Genomic DNA, 17,794 nt, shown 5'->3' with positions numbered 1-17,794 from the left:
GTGTCTTACTTTTTCTCACTTACTTTTTAATAAACATGATTTACTTGAAAGTTAAAAAAAATTAAAATTATGACTTTTATCATTGCGGAACATAACCTGCCATAATTAACATATATTTACATTGTCGGATTAAAGAAACGAGGCAGTTAATTTGTCGGACCAGATATCGATAATCTTTTGTAATTAATTATAAGTACTTTCAATTGAAAATTAAGAGTTTTGTAATAATAAAACTGTACCGCGCTAGAGTGACAGCTTGTGGGTGTCGGACTCGACGATTGTTACTTTTTTTTGTCCGACAAAAATAATTTCTTTTATTTGAACGTATATACTCCATTAAAATGTTACATTTTTTAAGCCGTACCTTGCATTTTTTAGAGGAGTCAATTTTATTTCTTTAATATGTAGGGGGGATCAGTAGAAGCTTAAGTTCAAATTTTTGGGGTCGCCACCCTTGTCCCCCGGCCGCCATATTGTAAAAAGGGGTGCAAAGGGTTTTCGCGCTGTATCTTTTAAACTAGCAATCCTACAGAAAATTTAGTTACACATAAAATTTGGCAAATTAAATTTTATACAATTTTATTTCTATTACTTTTTATCGTCAAGTGGCCAACAAAAAAGATATAAACAAAAATATGTAAAAAATGTTTAACAAGATTCTTTTGGAGGTTATAACTTTTTTTCAGTTCATTTTAAAATAAAATAGCATTATAGCAATTTTGTAGAGGGTTTTTTAGCGAACAATTTCCATTATAAATTTGTTTAATCCGACTTATTTATATAGGTGTTACAGCGCTCCAAACTTGACCAGATTCTCGAATGCTCATAGGGATATAATAAAAACAAAATTTAGGCTTACTTTTCTATCTATATGTTTTTTATTCATACACTTTATTATGATTTTAACATTCCTATTTTAACATTCATCTGTTTTTGACCTTTCTTCCCACTATAAAACTTATAACCCGAAGCATATATAGAAACGGCCCAAGAAGTTGTTTGAGGACAAATTCGCCGGTTCAGAAGAAGAATGACGCAACCGCATATTGCAAAATTCTTAAGAAGAGCCAAAAACGAATTTTTGTTATTAAAATCATAAAGTGCGATCAGAATTAGCCATTCACCACACCGTGGTCAGGATCTCGAGATATAAGCGTTTTTTGGGGTGTGCCGCTTTTTTATGAAGTAACATAACTTTTTTCCTATTGTATATTTTGACTTAAAATTTTCCAAAAACTTCTTCATGAAATATACTTTATTGTTGTGTTGGTTAAAATTATAAACTAAAAAGTTTGTCACTCAACTTATTTAAGTAAACATGAAACTAACGACATATGATGACAAAATGTTTAAAAACCAATAACTCCTTTTTTGATGTGTTTAAATATTTAGGACAAATCCCTTTGTTATCTACATACTCCAGAGATTAAACAGTAAAATTTTCAAAAGGAAATATTTATAGCGACCAAAGATACAGCGACGTAAATTTGAAAAATTATCAAAATTGAGTTTCGGCATTTTTGTATAAAATTTGATTTTTGAACATGTTCCACCAACTCTAGATAAAAATAAACTTCATATTCGGATTCAGCGACCTCGAAAATATAAAAATAGACCAAAATTGGTAATTCACCTTAAATCTGATTTTCGTGGTCGTCATAAAGATTGCTGCCGCTCGACTAATATATAGATAGAAATAGTTATTTTCCTAACAAGTGCAGAAAGTCATTCTTTTCCTCACGCGACTACAGTTTGCCGAACGACGCGAAGTGGGAGTTCGGCAAGCAGTCGAGTGCGGAAAAGAGACTTTCTGCAAGAGTTAGGAACAATATTTTTTCTAAGTCTTTAAAAAATTACCAAATCTTAATCAATTAATTTAATTAATATGAAAATACATACACAAATTAATTCTTTGACAAGGTTGTCAAAACCACACGTTCAATATAATTAGTTAGCATGACGACGATCTTGGTTTCCATGACGATGATTCAAAATGACTGTTATTGTCTACCGATTTGACTTTCGAATATTTTGTCAAAATAATTTTATTTCATCGAATTGTCGCGTTAATTTCATTAAAACAGGAACACAATAAGATATATTTGAAATAAATTAGTAAATAATATCTAAATATTAGTTTATTGCATGTATTATAATTACTTTAAGGCCATATTAACATATCTAAATTAACACGCGTGCGGAAAAGTAAAAACCGCGTGCGGAAAAGTAACACGCGTGCGTAAAAGTGAAACTATCTAAACTAAAATGCGTGCGTGAAAGTAGACATTTTTGCACGCTCGTAGAAAAAGTATTTTTTTTATTGTATTCCTGTGAGAATTCGACAATCTGGTCAAGATTGGAGCACTGTAAAACCTAGATAATAAATAAAATTAAACAACTTTATAGCTAAAATTGTTCATTGAAAAATCCTCTACAAAATCGCTATGATGTTATTTTATTGTGAAATGAACGGAAAAAAAGTTATAACCTCCAAAAGGAAACTTCTTACAACATTTTCTCATGTTTTTATTTATAACTTTTTTGTTGGTCACTCGACGATAAAAAGTAATAGAAATAAAATTGTATAAAATTTAATTTGCCAAATTTTATGTGTAATTAAAGTTTCTGTAGGATGGCTAGTTTAAAAGATACAGCGCGAAAACCCTTTGCACCCCTTTTTACAATATGGCGGGCGGGGGACAAGGGTGGCGACCCCAAAAATTTGAACTTAAGCTTCTACTGAACCCTCCTACACATTAAAAAAATAAAATTGACTCCTCTAAGAAATGCAACCTAAATGTAATATTTTAATGGACTAATAACATTTTGATTAAAATTAAAAATTATAGTTCTGCAATAACAAAACATGACAGCGCTAGAGCTACAGGTTTATAGTCCAGAAAGCCACTGCGCATCCGCTAGCAAAAATATTCTAATCCGGATTTTTTGCACAATCTTACTCAAAAAGGACCCCTTTTAACAAATTTGCATGTTGCCAGGACCAAAAATTGGTCAAAAATTTTTTAAACGTTTTTTTTTTGTTTTTTTCCTAAAATTATTTTTTTTGCATGGAAAATTTTTTTTTAGATTTTTTGGATCATTCCAAACAGAAAAGCTCTTTAGTGACTTTTCTCTAAAGTTGATAGTTTTTGACATATAAGCGATTAAAAATTGAAAATTTGCGAAATCGGCCATATTTAACCCTCAAAAACTATGTGAAAAACTTAAAATTTTAATGTTACCAAGGTAGGTGGATATTCTTTAAACATCGATTGATGAAATTCCGAAGAGTTTTTTGCAATACAATATCAACAACCCCTTTGTTTTTTAATTGCCACTCAAGCGTGCGCGACACTATTTTCCACCATTGCATGTGTATGCAGTATGGTGCAAATGAAAGGAATAAATTCGTTATTTCGTAAACCGGCGACTTTAAGCAAAAATCCCGAAACAGGTCGATTTTTATTTTTAAGTTATGATATTGTGACATATATGGTATACTAGTGACGTCATCCATCTGGGCGTGATGACGTAATCGATGATTTTTTTAAATGAGAATACGGATCGTGTGCTGGCTCATTTGAAAGATTCTTCAATTCTCTATTCAGTAATATAAACATGTACATAATTATTTATATAGGGTGTCCAAAAATTTTTTATTAAATTAAATCATTTGGCAAATTGACAAAAAAATTAAATTTTTGGACACCCTGTATAAATAATTATGTAAATATTTATATTACTGAATAGAGAATTGAAGAAACTTTCAAATGAGCTAGCACACGACCACTATTCTCATTTAAAAAAATCATCGATTACGTCATCACGCCCAGATGGATGACGTCACTAGTATACCATATATGTCACAATATCATAACTTAAAAATAAAAATCGACCTGTTTCGGGATTTTCCTTAAAGTCGCCGGTTTACGAAATAACGAATTTATTCCTTTCATTTGCACCATACTGCATACAGTGGAAAATGCAACAGTGGAAAATAGTGTCGCGCACACTTGATTGGCAATTAAAAAACAAAGGGGTTTTTGATATGGTATTGCAAAAAACTCTTCGTGATTTCATCAATCGATATTTAAAGAATATCTACCTTCCTTGGTAACATTCAAATTTTCAGTTTTTCACATAGTTTTTGAGGGTTAAAAATGGCCGATTTCGCAATTTTTCAATTTTTAATCGCTTATATGTCAAAAACTATCAACTTTAGAGAAAAGGCACTAAAGAGCTTTTCTGTTTGGAATGATCCAAAAAATCTAAAAAAAAATTTTTCCATGCAAAAAATATAATTTTAGGAAAAAAACAAAAAAAAACGTTTAAAAAATTTTTGACCACCTTTTGGTCCTGGCAACATGCAAATTTGTTAAAAGGGGTCCTTTTTGAGTAAGATTGTGCAAAAAATCCGAATTGGAATATTTTTCCTAGCGGATGCGCAGTGGCTTTCTGGACTATTAGATGTTGTGCGTGCGGAAACGTGTCCAAACTGCACTCTGAAAATTTTCAGAATGTGGTAGACTCGCTGAAGCGAAGCAGTTAAAACCATTTTTAGACAAGGCCGAAACGGCGGGTTCGTTGGGAAAAATATTCCCATGAGATATTTTTGCATAATCACATTCGTGAGACATCCCAGAATAAGGTTCAAGAAGTCGCCCACGAGAAAAGTGGGCCAATTTTTTTTAACAATTTTTTTTAATCAAATTGCAAAAAATCGATATTTTTGGCCCGGACTAATTTTTTTTAGGTTTTTTGGGCCATTTTGAACAAAAAAGGTATCTTATAATTTTTCTCTAAAGTTGATCTTTTTCGAGTTATAAGCAAGTTAAAATTTGAAAAACGCGAAAATGGCCATTTTTAAGACTTAATAACTCGGACAAAATTATTATTTTGAAAGTCAGAAAGTGACTAAATTAAAGTTTAAAGTCGCCGTTACATGTTCCTGAAGAAATCTGTGTCATTAATTGACTACTAAGCTGTTAGTTTTAATTAATAACAATGAGTGGTTAGATCGTATTGACGCTGCTGTAAATGTGAGTGCGAGTAAGATGCACAATTGGACTGCTGGAATGGCTTCTCTCTCGCACTCAGCATTTACAGCCCCGCACACGTGCATGGCGCTAATTAATATTACTTAAAAACAGCTTAGTCAATGGTGGATTTAGGGGGGGCTAGAGGTGCTGTAGCACCGGGCCCTCAGGTTGAAGGGGCCCCCAGAAGACCTACACATTTGTCTAAAATTACGTATTTGGCATTCTGACGCGCCGTCGTACTTTCCCTGCCAAACTCCTCTTATTATTGTAAAAATTACTTTGAAATTATGGTTGTATTGACAATTTCATATAATCTTTTTTCTGAGAGAAAAGGAAAGGAACACCCAATAACCACCCTTTTATGAGACATGACATAAATGGCAACAGATTAGCAGGTATACTTTTACATCTCATTTTCGGAAATCTTACAATACAATGCTTTTAAATCGCTCTGAAAGTTAAAGGTGTTTGACAAAAATAGATGTCTTTCAATGGGTGCCATAAAGTTAAGAAATGAAATATAAAATGTACCTACTTTACCCTTTAAGCTTAACAACAAGTAAAGCTTTTGTTTACAACCAAGTAAAGTACCTGAAGAACGTCAAAGACGACAATTAGTAATTCATACCTACTTGTGTTGGCGTTAGCTTTTAGTCATTTATCATTAGATTGTAAATCGTGAGTTGATGCTGGTGAATTTTATTTATTCGGTTCGGATTAATTTTTAGTTCTAGTGTTTGTGAGTGCTAATTAATATTGTTTAAATACATTTTAAAACAACTTGGAACAGTTAGTACCATTCTTCAAAAACCTGGTCTGGATCTAAACACTGGCACACTTCTACTACAAGGACTACACAGTAGTATACAAAAACATCGTGAAAATTTTGAATACTTTGAAGAAAAATCAAAAAATTGAGTTTATACGTTAAATTTGATTATTCAAAAAAAAAACGAGCAGATTCAAAAAAAATTCCAGACGGGCCCTCTTCACATTTAGAAGGTTCAAACAAATTTAAAGTCGAAACATTTTATTTATCGATCGATACATTAGTGACAGAGTTAGACAAGTGACGTGAAGCATACAGTTATGTATCTAATCTTTTTGCATTTTTTGGAAATTTTCGCACTATTGAAGGTGAAACATTAAAACAATATGCGCGAAATCTTATCGAAACGTACCCGCTTGATATAGATCAGGCATTTATCGAAGATATTATATTTTTTCAAAATTTTATTTTATCTCTTCCTAATTCCGAGAATTCTGTAGTAACACCTAAAGACATCTTGGATATTATTATCGAAAAAGACCTTGTTTCAGTGTTTTCAAATACCTATATTGTTTTAAGAATATATTTAACTATACCTATCACGAACTGCGAATCCGAAAGATCATTTTCAAAATTAAGCTTTATTAAAAATAAATTAAGGTCATCAATGGGCGAGAAGAGATTAGTTTCGTTATCGATCTGCTCTATAGGGCTTTTCATTCACAGTCATTTGTTTCGAGCTTCTGTCATATGTTGTATAATCCATGTATATTAATATTATACACGGATTATACGACATTTGACAGAAGCTCGAAACAAATGACAATCGATGAAAAGCCCTATTGAGAATGAGTATTGGGAGAAATTGATTTTGAAAGTGTCATAAAAGCATTTGTTGAAAATAAACAAACAAAAAAAGGCGTTACCTTGCCTTAGCCTTTTATCTTTTGCATAATTTTAAATGTACTGACGTTTATATTGTTTTAATTTTTAAAGTGCCTTGTCAAAAAAGAGTTGGGTAGGGCCCTCTACAAGAATTAGCACCGGGTCCACTAATGAATAAATCCGCCCCTGGGCTTAGTAATAAAATAATGACAAAAATTTCTTCAGTATCTTGTAGGGGGGGCTTTAATCTTTGATTTAGTCATATAATGACTTTCATAATAATAACTTTTAACCGAGTTATTAAGCCTTGAAAATCGCCATTTTTCGTTTCTTTCAATTTTAAATTGCTTATAAGTCGAAAACGATCAACTTTAGAGAAAAATTATAAGAGACTTTTTTTGTCCAGAATGGTCCAAAAAATTAAAGAAAAAATTGTCTGGGCCAAAAATATTGATTCTTGCAATTTGATTAAAAAAAAATTGTTAAAAAAAAATTGGCCCACTTTTCACGTGGGCGACTTTTTGAACCTTATTCTGGGATGTCTCACGAATGTGATTATACAAAAAAATCTCATGTGAATATTTTTCCCTTCGAACCCGCCGTTTTCGCTTTGTCTATTTTAAGACTTCTGTAATCACTCTAAAAAAAAGACGGTTTACTGGGTACTATGATAGAAAAGTCCTGATTAAGTTTTTAAATTTTGTATATAATATATGTGTTCGTGTATTGTGTAAAAATACAGATGGAAAGTAGATGAAAAATTAAGTAATAACGAAACAAATACTCATGGTATTGATTGATCTTGAGTTTCTGGAGAGATTCTGTGGTGGGTACTCAATAAGAAAGAAGTCCACGGTGAATATGTAAAGATTTTGAGTAACAACTTATGTTAGGACAGGTGTGGGAGAAACTGATAGATTTAATGTGAAACTAGTATTTCCTGGTGCTTAATGTATGCTGATGATGTAGTGTAAGTTTGAAATAGTGAAAGCGACTTAGAATAAAAACAGGTACAGTGGCGACAAGCAATTGAGGAAAAAGGTTTAATACTTTCAGTTTTAACCTTTCACTTTATCTTGGATGGATACCAGATGGGAGAAAACCACTTAAAATAATCTGCTGTGCAGACGATGCAATACTAATCTCTCAAAGTGAAGATGATTTAGAACGTATGCTGCACTAATTTAATATAACTGCCAGAAAATTTAACATGTTAATTTCCCCAAAAAAAGACAAAATGCATCGTTATAACAGCAAATCCAATAAGATGTAAATTGGACTTGGAGGGTCAGACCAAGGGACACAAAACTTGTATAAAAACAGACTAACAGAAAAGCTAAACAGCCATAACCTAGAGACTAAAAAGGATATAGAAGAAACCTGGAAAATTATTACAAAAAGTATCCTACAAGCAGCAGAAGAAGCTTTAGGTAAAAGAAAAGTCAACAGAAATAAACGTGAATACAAAACTCCATGGTACGACGAAAGGGTGAAAGCACTAGCAAATCAAAAGAGACAAGCTTTCCTAACATACAAAAGAGTGAAGACACCGGAGGCACGAGACGACTACGTGACAATCAGGAATAGAGTAAACCAAGAAATAGATAACATCAAAAAGGAACACTGGGAGAAATTTACGAAAAATATGGAATACGACCTCTATGGATCCCAGAAAAAGGTGTGGAAGATGATAAGGAGACAAAAAACAGAAATAAATGAATTTATACGGATAGATAACATTACGGAGACACAATGGACTGAGCATTTCGCGAAATTATATGGAGAAGGAGAAGAAGAGAACAGAGAAATAAACATTAATGAAACCCACGATAGAGTACTAATATCAGACGAAGAGCTACAAGAACGAATAAAAAAAATTAAAAAATAGAAAAGCACCTGGTCCTGATAAGATAAATAATGAACTGGTAAAATATGGAGGAAGAACACTACTCAAATGGCTCCTAAAATTATTTGTCGATATAATAAATATCGGAGTAGTACCAGCGGAATGGAAGGAAAGTCTCCTGCTACCGACACTCAAAAAGGGAGACTCGAAAAATCCTGAAAATTATAGAGGCATCAGTCTGATGAACAGCACAATAAAATTGTTGACGGCAGTCATAAAAGATAAAATCGAGGAAAAAGCGAATAAGGCAGATGAACAGCAAGGCTTCCGGAAGGACCGCAGCACAATAGATGCAATTTTTATTATCAGGCAAATAGTAAAGCAGATAATAGCAAATAGCAAATAGTAAAAAGATATAAATGGAAAAATTATTATAGAAGTCAAAGAGAAATTAAAAAAGTGGAAGACATACATAACAGATCTGTTTGAGGATAATAGACAAGAACCGGAAGAAATCGACAGCGAAACGGGACCAGAGATTATAATGGAGGAAATCGAACAAGCAATACGAAACGCAAAAAACGGAAAAACTGTAGGTCCAGACGAAATACCTGCGGAATTACTGAAATGTCTAGACGATGAAACTCTACCGGTACTACTGGATCTGTTTAATGAAGTATATAAAACCGGAAAAATCCCTCAGAAATGGTTGGTGTCCACCTTTGTAACAATACCAAAAACAATATACGCCAAAGATTGTTCGGACTACAGGACAATATCACTAATAAGCCATACCCTCAAAATATTTCTAAAGGTGATTCATGGAAGATTATACAGAAAGCTAGAATATGATATGGATGATACCCAATTTGGGTTCCGCAAAGGACTTGGAACAAGAGAGGCATTGTTTGCGTTTAATGTCCTCTCTCAAAGATGCTTAGATATGAACCTGGATATTTACTCCTGTTTCATCGACTTCTAAAAAGCGTTCGACAGGGTCCGACATGAAAAACTAATAGAATTATTGAAAAACAGAGATATAGACATACGAGATTTACGAATTATCATCAATCTGTATTGGAATCAAAAGGCCAATATAAAGATAGAAGAACAGGAGTCCGAGAATATTGATATAAAGAGAGGAGTAAGACAGGGTTGTGTTCTGTCGCCGCTACTGTTTAACCTGTACAGTGAAGCCATATTTCAGGAAGCGATAGCGGAGCTAAGTGATGGAATCTCTATAAACGGAACAATAGTAAATAACATAAGATTCGCTGATGACACCGTTATAATGGCAGACACCCCGGAATCACTACAAGAATTGCTAAATAGAATTAACGATTATTGCATTCGATACGGACTAAAAATAAACAAGAAAAAAACTAAATTTATGATTGTCTCAAAAACAGAACATGGAAATGAAAGGTTAATGATAGAGCAAACCCAAATAGAAAAAGTTAAGACATACAAATATCTGGGAACCTGGGTTGATGACAAAAACGACCAAAGCAAAGAAATTAAAGTCCGAATTGAAACTGCAAGGCAAGCATTTATAAAAATGAAGACACTGTTACAAACAAAGACCTTCAGTTGCCTCTCAGATTGAGGGCTCTAAGATGCTACATATTTTCTATATTGCTATACGGAATGGAAGCTTGGACATTGAAGAGACAACACATAAGAAGAATAGAAGCGTTCGAAATGTGGTGTTACAGAAGAATATTGAAAATTCAGTGGGTTCAAAGGATTACCAATGTTGAAGTGCTACGACGTTTAAATAAGGAGTTAGAAATTATGAAAAGTATAAAAACTAGAGAACTGGAGTATTTGGGTCACATTACCAGAGGAGAAAAATATGAGTTGCTGAGAATTATTATGCAAGGAAGGATCCAAGGAAGAAGAGGCATAGGAAGAAGACGCATCTCATGGCTGAGAAACCTTAGAGAATGGTTTAACTGTAGTTCATTACAACTATTCAGAGCAGCAGCCAACAAAGTGACCATAGCCATTATGATATCCAACCTCCGATAGGAGAGGGAACTTTAAGAAGAAGAAGGCAAATAGTAGAAAAGTCTATTGAATATGGAAAACCAGTATACATGTGCTTTGTAGATTTAAAAAGTGCTTTGACAGGGTGAGGCGAAATGATATCTTAAATTTATTACAAGCTGAACAAATAGACCACCAGATAATAAGGCTAATTAAGGAAATTAACAAGAACAACAAGACCAGAGTTATAATGTCAACAGGAGAAACAGAACGCATAGAACTAAAAGGAGGAATCCGCCAAGGAGACTCGCTCAGCCCATTTTTATTCAATATGATGATGAATCAAATAATTCACGAAGTCAGAAAACGACCTGAATACCACATGGGAGCGCATAAAATCACGATACTATGCTATGCCGATGATGCAGTACTAATTGCTGATAACGAGGATGACCTACAAAGGCAGCTCCACCCTTTTAATATCACAGCAAATAAATTTAATATGAGAATATCGGTAGAAAAAACTAAATGTATAGAGTGATAAGTAAAGAGCCGCGTAGATGCAAGTTAGAAATAGACGGCAACATTGTAGAACAAGTAATGAAATTCAATTACCTAGGAGTAGAGATCCCTAGTGACAGGAATATAAGAACAGAGACCCCAACACAAGCGACAAAAGCGGCAAGAGTAAGTGGTTGCCTCCAAGAAACCATATGGAGAAACAAATATCTGACCACGTAAAGCAAAATAAAAGTATACAAGACAACAGTACGACCTATCCTAACATATGCAGCGGAGACAAGGACCGATACAAGAAAGACGAAACAACAAATCAACAATATCGAAATGAAAGTAATAAGATCAATAGCGGGCATATCATTAAGAGACAGACAAAGCAACAGAAGTATACGAGAACGTTGCAAACAGGTGGAATCAGATGCAGATTGCAAATGGAATCAGATAGATTAGCGAAAATCTGTAAAAACAACAAGCCGTATAGCAGAAGACCCGTTGGAAGGCCGCCGAAAAGGTGGAAAGACAATGTACAGTCAACAACAACTGAAACAGAATAAGAGGCAGACAAACAGGAGTAATCCTAGTCGCGCGAAGAAGAAGAAGAAGAAGAAGAAGGGTCAGGTAAGAGAACAAGTGATGTAGTTTAAATATCTAGGTATCAAACTATTTAGCTACGGAAAGCTTGAAACAGAAGTGGAAGATCAATTACAGCAAACAGAGCCGTATATTGTCTGAATAACACAATATGGAGAAAAGAACTATCGGAAAAGAAATGAAAGGCAGAAATTACAGAGCATTCATTAGTCCAATATAGGAGACAGAAACGGGCCCTGACACAGAGAGGACAAAAGAGATTGCTCGAAACAGCGGAGATGAAACCCCTTCTAAAAATCGAAGGTAAGGCACTATTAGACAGAGCTAGAAGTAGAGATATACGACGGAGATGCAAGGTGGAGAACATTAATAACTGGGTTAGAAACAGAGGAGTAGAATGGAATGACCACACAAGTAGAATGACAACAAATAGAGTAGTAAGAACAATGAGAGACGGTTCTCCTTCTGGAAGATGATCAGTGGAAAGACCACGAAAACGACGGAACGACAATTTACTGGTAGTCTGGGCAGATTATCGGAAAACAGGCCATTTTTGGGAATAGCTATTTGTATAACAAGGGAGGAAAGTGCTACTTTTTCTCCCGAGAATGAAGTTTACTGCCTGACGCGTAGCGGAGTTTTCCACCTTCCTCAAATAACAAGTCATTTTTTCATTTTTACTTAATTTATTTATGTAACTAACCAACAAAATTTATTAGAACTAAAACTAACAAGTAGGTACAATATAACTGTCAACTGTCAAATATAAGTCAAATTATTAATGTAAACATTGTTAAATCAGAATAATAATTTACTGTTTCTTACTATTCTGCAAAATACAGAGTGTTTTTAAGTAAACGTTAAAATGTATAGATGCTTACGTAATAGAAAATAGATATTGTACAGGGCGTCAATAAGTTATATTTCATGAAAGACATACCATGACGTCACTTTTACTTTTTCTCCCTAGGAAAAGTACAACTTTGCTCCCTGCAATCAGGTCCGGAAAAGTATACTTTCGGTCGAGGTAGGTGGAAAAGTTATTTACCAGCAATTTTATTGCTGGAATCAAATCTTATGATTGTATATATTAATAATATTGGTATGCAAAGTCCGCAGATAGTATGCTACTTTTTTTATAAACAAAATGGCGCCCGAAAATCGTGTTTTTTTCAATTTTTGCTCTATAACTCCGAAGATTTTAACTATACACCAACAACACTCAAATAAAAATTCACCGTAATTAAATTCTGCATAGAGACTTGTTTTTCCCGATTTACTTCGACAAAAAGTTTCCCCGGAAAATGCGGTTTTTCCAACAAAATCTTTAATTTTCAACTAAAATTTTAGATAAGTAATTGTTTATTAATAACTAAATAACTTGGCAGTATAAAAGCTATTTTTACATATATTACAATTCTAGAAGCCGATGGAAATTGAATGAACAGTTTAGCAACAATTGAATTGTTAATTAAAAATTTACGGTCGCTATGAAAACCATAATAATTATGATACATAAGAATAGCTATGATTTTTGCATAAAAAGACACTGTACCTATCTAATGTACTTTACAGAATTAAAATTAGACTATTTAAGCGGCCTCAGTAATAATTTAAACATATAAACAATTTTTTGGCTTATAAACAAATGGAATATCTCGGGAAATATTAAACGAAATTAAATAATGAAAACGGTATTGAAATAAAGGTGGCAGGATGCTTCTTCTAAAAAAAAACGCTTAATTCTGATGAGTTGTTCCAGAGATAAAACCGGTCAAAGTTGACCGGCATTTACGGCAAAGTTATAAACAATATAATCATAATTTTCGAACCGTCACCTTTTTGGTTTTATCTTCTTTCTTCACACCAATTTTCATATCTTTAAAATAATCATACCATATATTATAATAAAAAATATCGACATTGCGAGTGAAAATTGAAAAAAATAGCAAAATTCCAATCAAAAATTAGGTTGGAGAAAATGTAATCTCAAAGTTCAAAATCGGTATACGTAAAAAAATGCATTTTCTCGGCTTCCCATGGAGCAATTTTCTTCATTCTTTTTTTGTTCCCAAGTAACTCGAGTAGAGCCATCTAACTAACGCATTATTAAATGTCAAATTTGCTTTTGTTTTGTTATAGTAAATTAATTTATTTATTATAACACAATTTTTAATTTGTTTAAATAAAGCGTGTTTAAATAATTATACAAATTTTAAATTAGAATATTTGTGTTTTTAACGTTAAAAGGTACACTTGTATTAAGTTTATCTAAAAAAAGTCTACAACTGGAAAATATATGTAGTTTTCTTTTCTTATAAATAAATTAACTCATTATAACAAAACAAAAGCAAGTTTGATATTAGCAATGCGTTAGTTAGATGGCTCTACTCGAGTTACTTGGGAACAAAAAAAGAATGAAGAAAATTGCGCCGAGGAAAGCCAAGGAAATGCATTTTTTTTAACGTATACCGATTTTGAATTTTGAGATTACACTTTCTTCAACCTGATTTTTTATTGAAATTTTGCTATTTTTGGCAATTTTAACTCGTAATATCGATAGTTTTAATTATAATAATATATGTCATAATTATTTTAGAGATATGCAAATTTTTGTGAAGAAAGAGGATAACAATAAAAAGGAGATGGTTCAAAAATTATGAACCTGTTGTTTATATTTTTGCCGTAAATGCCGGTCAAATTTAACCGGTTGTATCTCAGGAACCACTCATCAAAATTAAACGTTGTTTCTTCTAAAAGAAGCGTCCTGCCGCTTTTTTCCCACAACCGTTTTCACGATTTAATTTAATTTAATATTTCTCGAGATATTACATTTGTTTATAAGCCAAAAAATTGTTTATAATTTTAAAATATTCCTGAGGCCGCTTAAATAGCCTAATTTCAATTCTGTAAAGTACATTAGATAGGCTTTTTATACAAAAATCAAAGTTATTCTTATGTATTATAATTTTATTTTGGTTATCATAGCGACGGTAAATTTTTAATTAAAAATTCAATTGTTGCTAAACTGTTCATTCAATTTCCATCGGCTTCTGGAATTATAATCTATACAAAAAGCGCTTTTATACTACCAAGTTATTTAATTATCAATATACCCTATTCCACGAAAATACGACTGTGTTGGATTATTTCGACAACGAATATTTTATTGTGCAAAATATGAAGAACGAAAATAAATTGCAAATTACATTGCTGTTTATTGGAATAATTATTAGAGCCATTTACTTTCGTACTTCTTATGTTGCACAATGAAATATTCGTTGTCGCGATAATCCAAAACAGTCGTATGTTGGTGGAATGAACCATAAACAATTACTTATCTAAAATTTTAGTTGAAAATTAAAGATTTTGTTAAAAACCCGCATTTTCTGGGGAAAATTTTCGTCGGAGTAAATCCGGAAAAACACTCTCTATGCAGAATTTAATTACGGTGAATGTTTATTTGGGTGTTTTTGGTGTAAAGTTAAAATCTTTGGAGTTATAAAGCAATAATTGAAAAAAAAACACGGTTTTCGGGCGCCATTTTGTTTATAAAAAAAGTAGCACACTGCCTGCGGACTTTGCATACCTATATTATAAATATATACAATAATAAGATTCGATTCCAGTAATAAAATTGCTGGTAAATAACTTTTCGTTGTATTTTGCTAATTAGCCCAGAGTATGGAGGCACATCTAAAAAACATACAGAGTCATGTCTATACACAAATAAGAAGAAAAAGAAGAAGAAGAAAAAATACAACAAAAAGTTTAGATGTAGCCAGAGAGCCATGAAAAGAGCCATGGTTGGAATTACCAAAAGATATATCATACCCAATAATAATCATCAGACAAACAACGAAAGTCAAAGACATAATCAAATATGTAACTACGAGGTAATGGAGATAAGCACATCATGAGGTGAGAACATCAAACAACAAATGGACAAGAAGAATAGTAGAATGGTGATCACGGGCAGACAAACGTAGTAGAGGTCAATCACCGACGCTTTGATGATGACAGTCCAGAATCGATAGGCAGAGAGGAGTTCGGAAGAGGACTATGGTTACCAGTGGACACTAACGGTAACATGGTGATGCGAATAAAATAGCCTGAAAGCTAAATATTGTGTGATGTAATATAGTAAATTAAGCCTGCATCAGATCAAAATTTAAACGGTTTTAAAACAGTTGGTGGTGAATAGTAATGTATATTACCTGAATATGTTTAAAATATATCCATCGGATGTAGTCAAATAATAACTTTCTACGGGATATCCTTCATTTTTAACTAGTTCTGGTACTGGAGTACGTTTTTGTGTCCCAAGGTTTTCCAATTTCAAATCCAATAAAGTCTTAGAAATATCTCCTGTTGTCTCTTTGCCGAGATCAAGAGCAGAGTTAGCTCCAATTTGAATAGCACTAGCGTCAGTCTTTATTCCATCTACTAAATTGGTCACACCTGACGAAGCCTTGTCTTTAATAGCTTTGGCCACTCCGTCCAGGCTAATACCGGCATTGGTACTATACAGAAGCGCAAAAATTAACAACAACTGCTTCATAATGAACATTTTTTTCTAATTTACAAAGTAATCTAATAAGTTCATGTATTTATACATATTTTTATCTGGTTATATAAGGTTATGCCGTAAACATTTTATCTTGTTTAAAAATATACTTTAATTAATTAATTAAATGAAGGATATAATATTGTCTTCTGATTCCTCTTACACTTGTTGTAGATCTCTCGATCTGTTAATTCAGATGTTGAATTATTTCTTTAGAGGTAGATTGCCAGCTATCTCTCCATCTTTTTGGTGGCCTTGCCGGTGGAGTCTTCCCAGCTGGTTTACCTTCTAGCGCAATTCTTAGTAGTCTGTGCTCCTCCATTTCTTTTACATGACTGAACTATTCTCTTCGTCTTTGCCTACCCCATCTTACTACATCTTGCACACCACATTGTTCGCTGATGATGTTGTTTCGTATTCTATCCCTTCTTGTCTTCCCTGCTATTGCTCTTAGTGTCTTCATTTCGGCTGTTCGTGGCATGCTTTTGGTTTTATTGGTGTCTATTCTTGATTTAATGCCATAGGTCATAACAGGTCTGATGCAAGTTTTATAAATTCTAACTTTGCTCTCCATTTTCATATATGGGTTATTCCAGACCACATCTCTCAAACACCCGGACATGGCTGCGGCGTTGTTTACTTTTCCTCTTAGGTCTCTGGCTGGGTCATGATTAGTGATGTAAGTCGAGAATATTTCCAAGCGAATATTCGCGAACATTGGAAAGTTTCCGAGAATATTCGCCTATAAAAAATGGAAATATTTTCCTGACCGCGAATATTCCCGGAAACTTTCAAAGGAAAATTCTCGAGAATATTTCCGAGATCTTTCGAGAATCTTTCCGAGAACTTAGTGTGATGGCTGGTCAATTATAAGAAACCAATCTGTTATTAACTTTAAGGGAGTTTAGACGCCGCGATACATGCGAGAAATTTATTGCGACGATAAATTGCTACGATTTATCGATTTCTAAAGCTGTTTAGACGCTGCGATAAATTGTTGCGATCAATTAAGTGGCGTTTAGGTGCCGTGATAAATGCGAGCAATTTATTGGTGACGATAAATTGCTACGATTTATTGATTTTTATAAAGCTGTATAGAAGCTGCGATATATTATCGCGATTGATTATAAACTGAAACAACTCTATCGTTACAATAAATTGATGCAATCCGATAGGTACCAACTCCAATCCAATTCCAATCCCAATAAATCGTTGCGATGTACCGTTTACACACAACGATAAATTGAAACAACTCGATTGATATCAATAAATTGCACGGATTTGTCGCTGTGTCTAAACGCTACCTTATAAACTGAAACAACTCGATCGTTACAATAAATTGATGCAATCCGATACCAACTCCAATCCCCCCAATTCCGATAAATCGCTGCAATGTACAGTTTACACTCAACGATAAATTGACACAACTCGATCGATATCGATAAATTTCTGCGATTTATAGCGGTGTCTAAACGCTGCTTTGACAACCCCTGAACCAGTAATGTGTATACTTAGATAACACTTTTACAGATTGTGAAAGGCACACAGCTGAATATCTTTCACAATAAATAATAAATAATATAATATAA

The 17,794-nt window shown here is 33.2% G+C and overlaps 1 protein-coding gene across 1 annotated transcript in view; it reads right to left on the bottom strand.

The window, feature by feature from the left end:
• The window catches only part of LOC126889536 (lipase 3-like), a 40,055-nt gene extending 23,826 nt beyond the window's left edge, over positions 1-16,229 (bottom strand). The window contains exon 1 of the mRNA XM_050657889.1: positions 15,856-16,229. Within this exon, the coding sequence (XP_050513846.1) occupies positions 15,856-16,208 (353 nt within the window). The 5' untranslated portion in view covers positions 16,209-16,229. The remainder of the gene's footprint in view (positions 1-15,855) is intronic.
• Between the last annotated feature and the right edge of the window lie 1,565 nt (positions 16,230-17,794).

Source organism: Diabrotica virgifera, chromosome 8, assembly GCF_917563875.1.
Source record: "Diabrotica virgifera virgifera chromosome 8, PGI_DIABVI_V3a".
NCBI lineage: Eukaryota > Metazoa > Arthropoda > Insecta > Coleoptera > Chrysomelidae > Diabrotica > Diabrotica virgifera.
The sequence above is the reverse complement of the archived record's forward strand: the minus strand, read 5'-3'. Positions and strand labels throughout refer to the sequence as shown.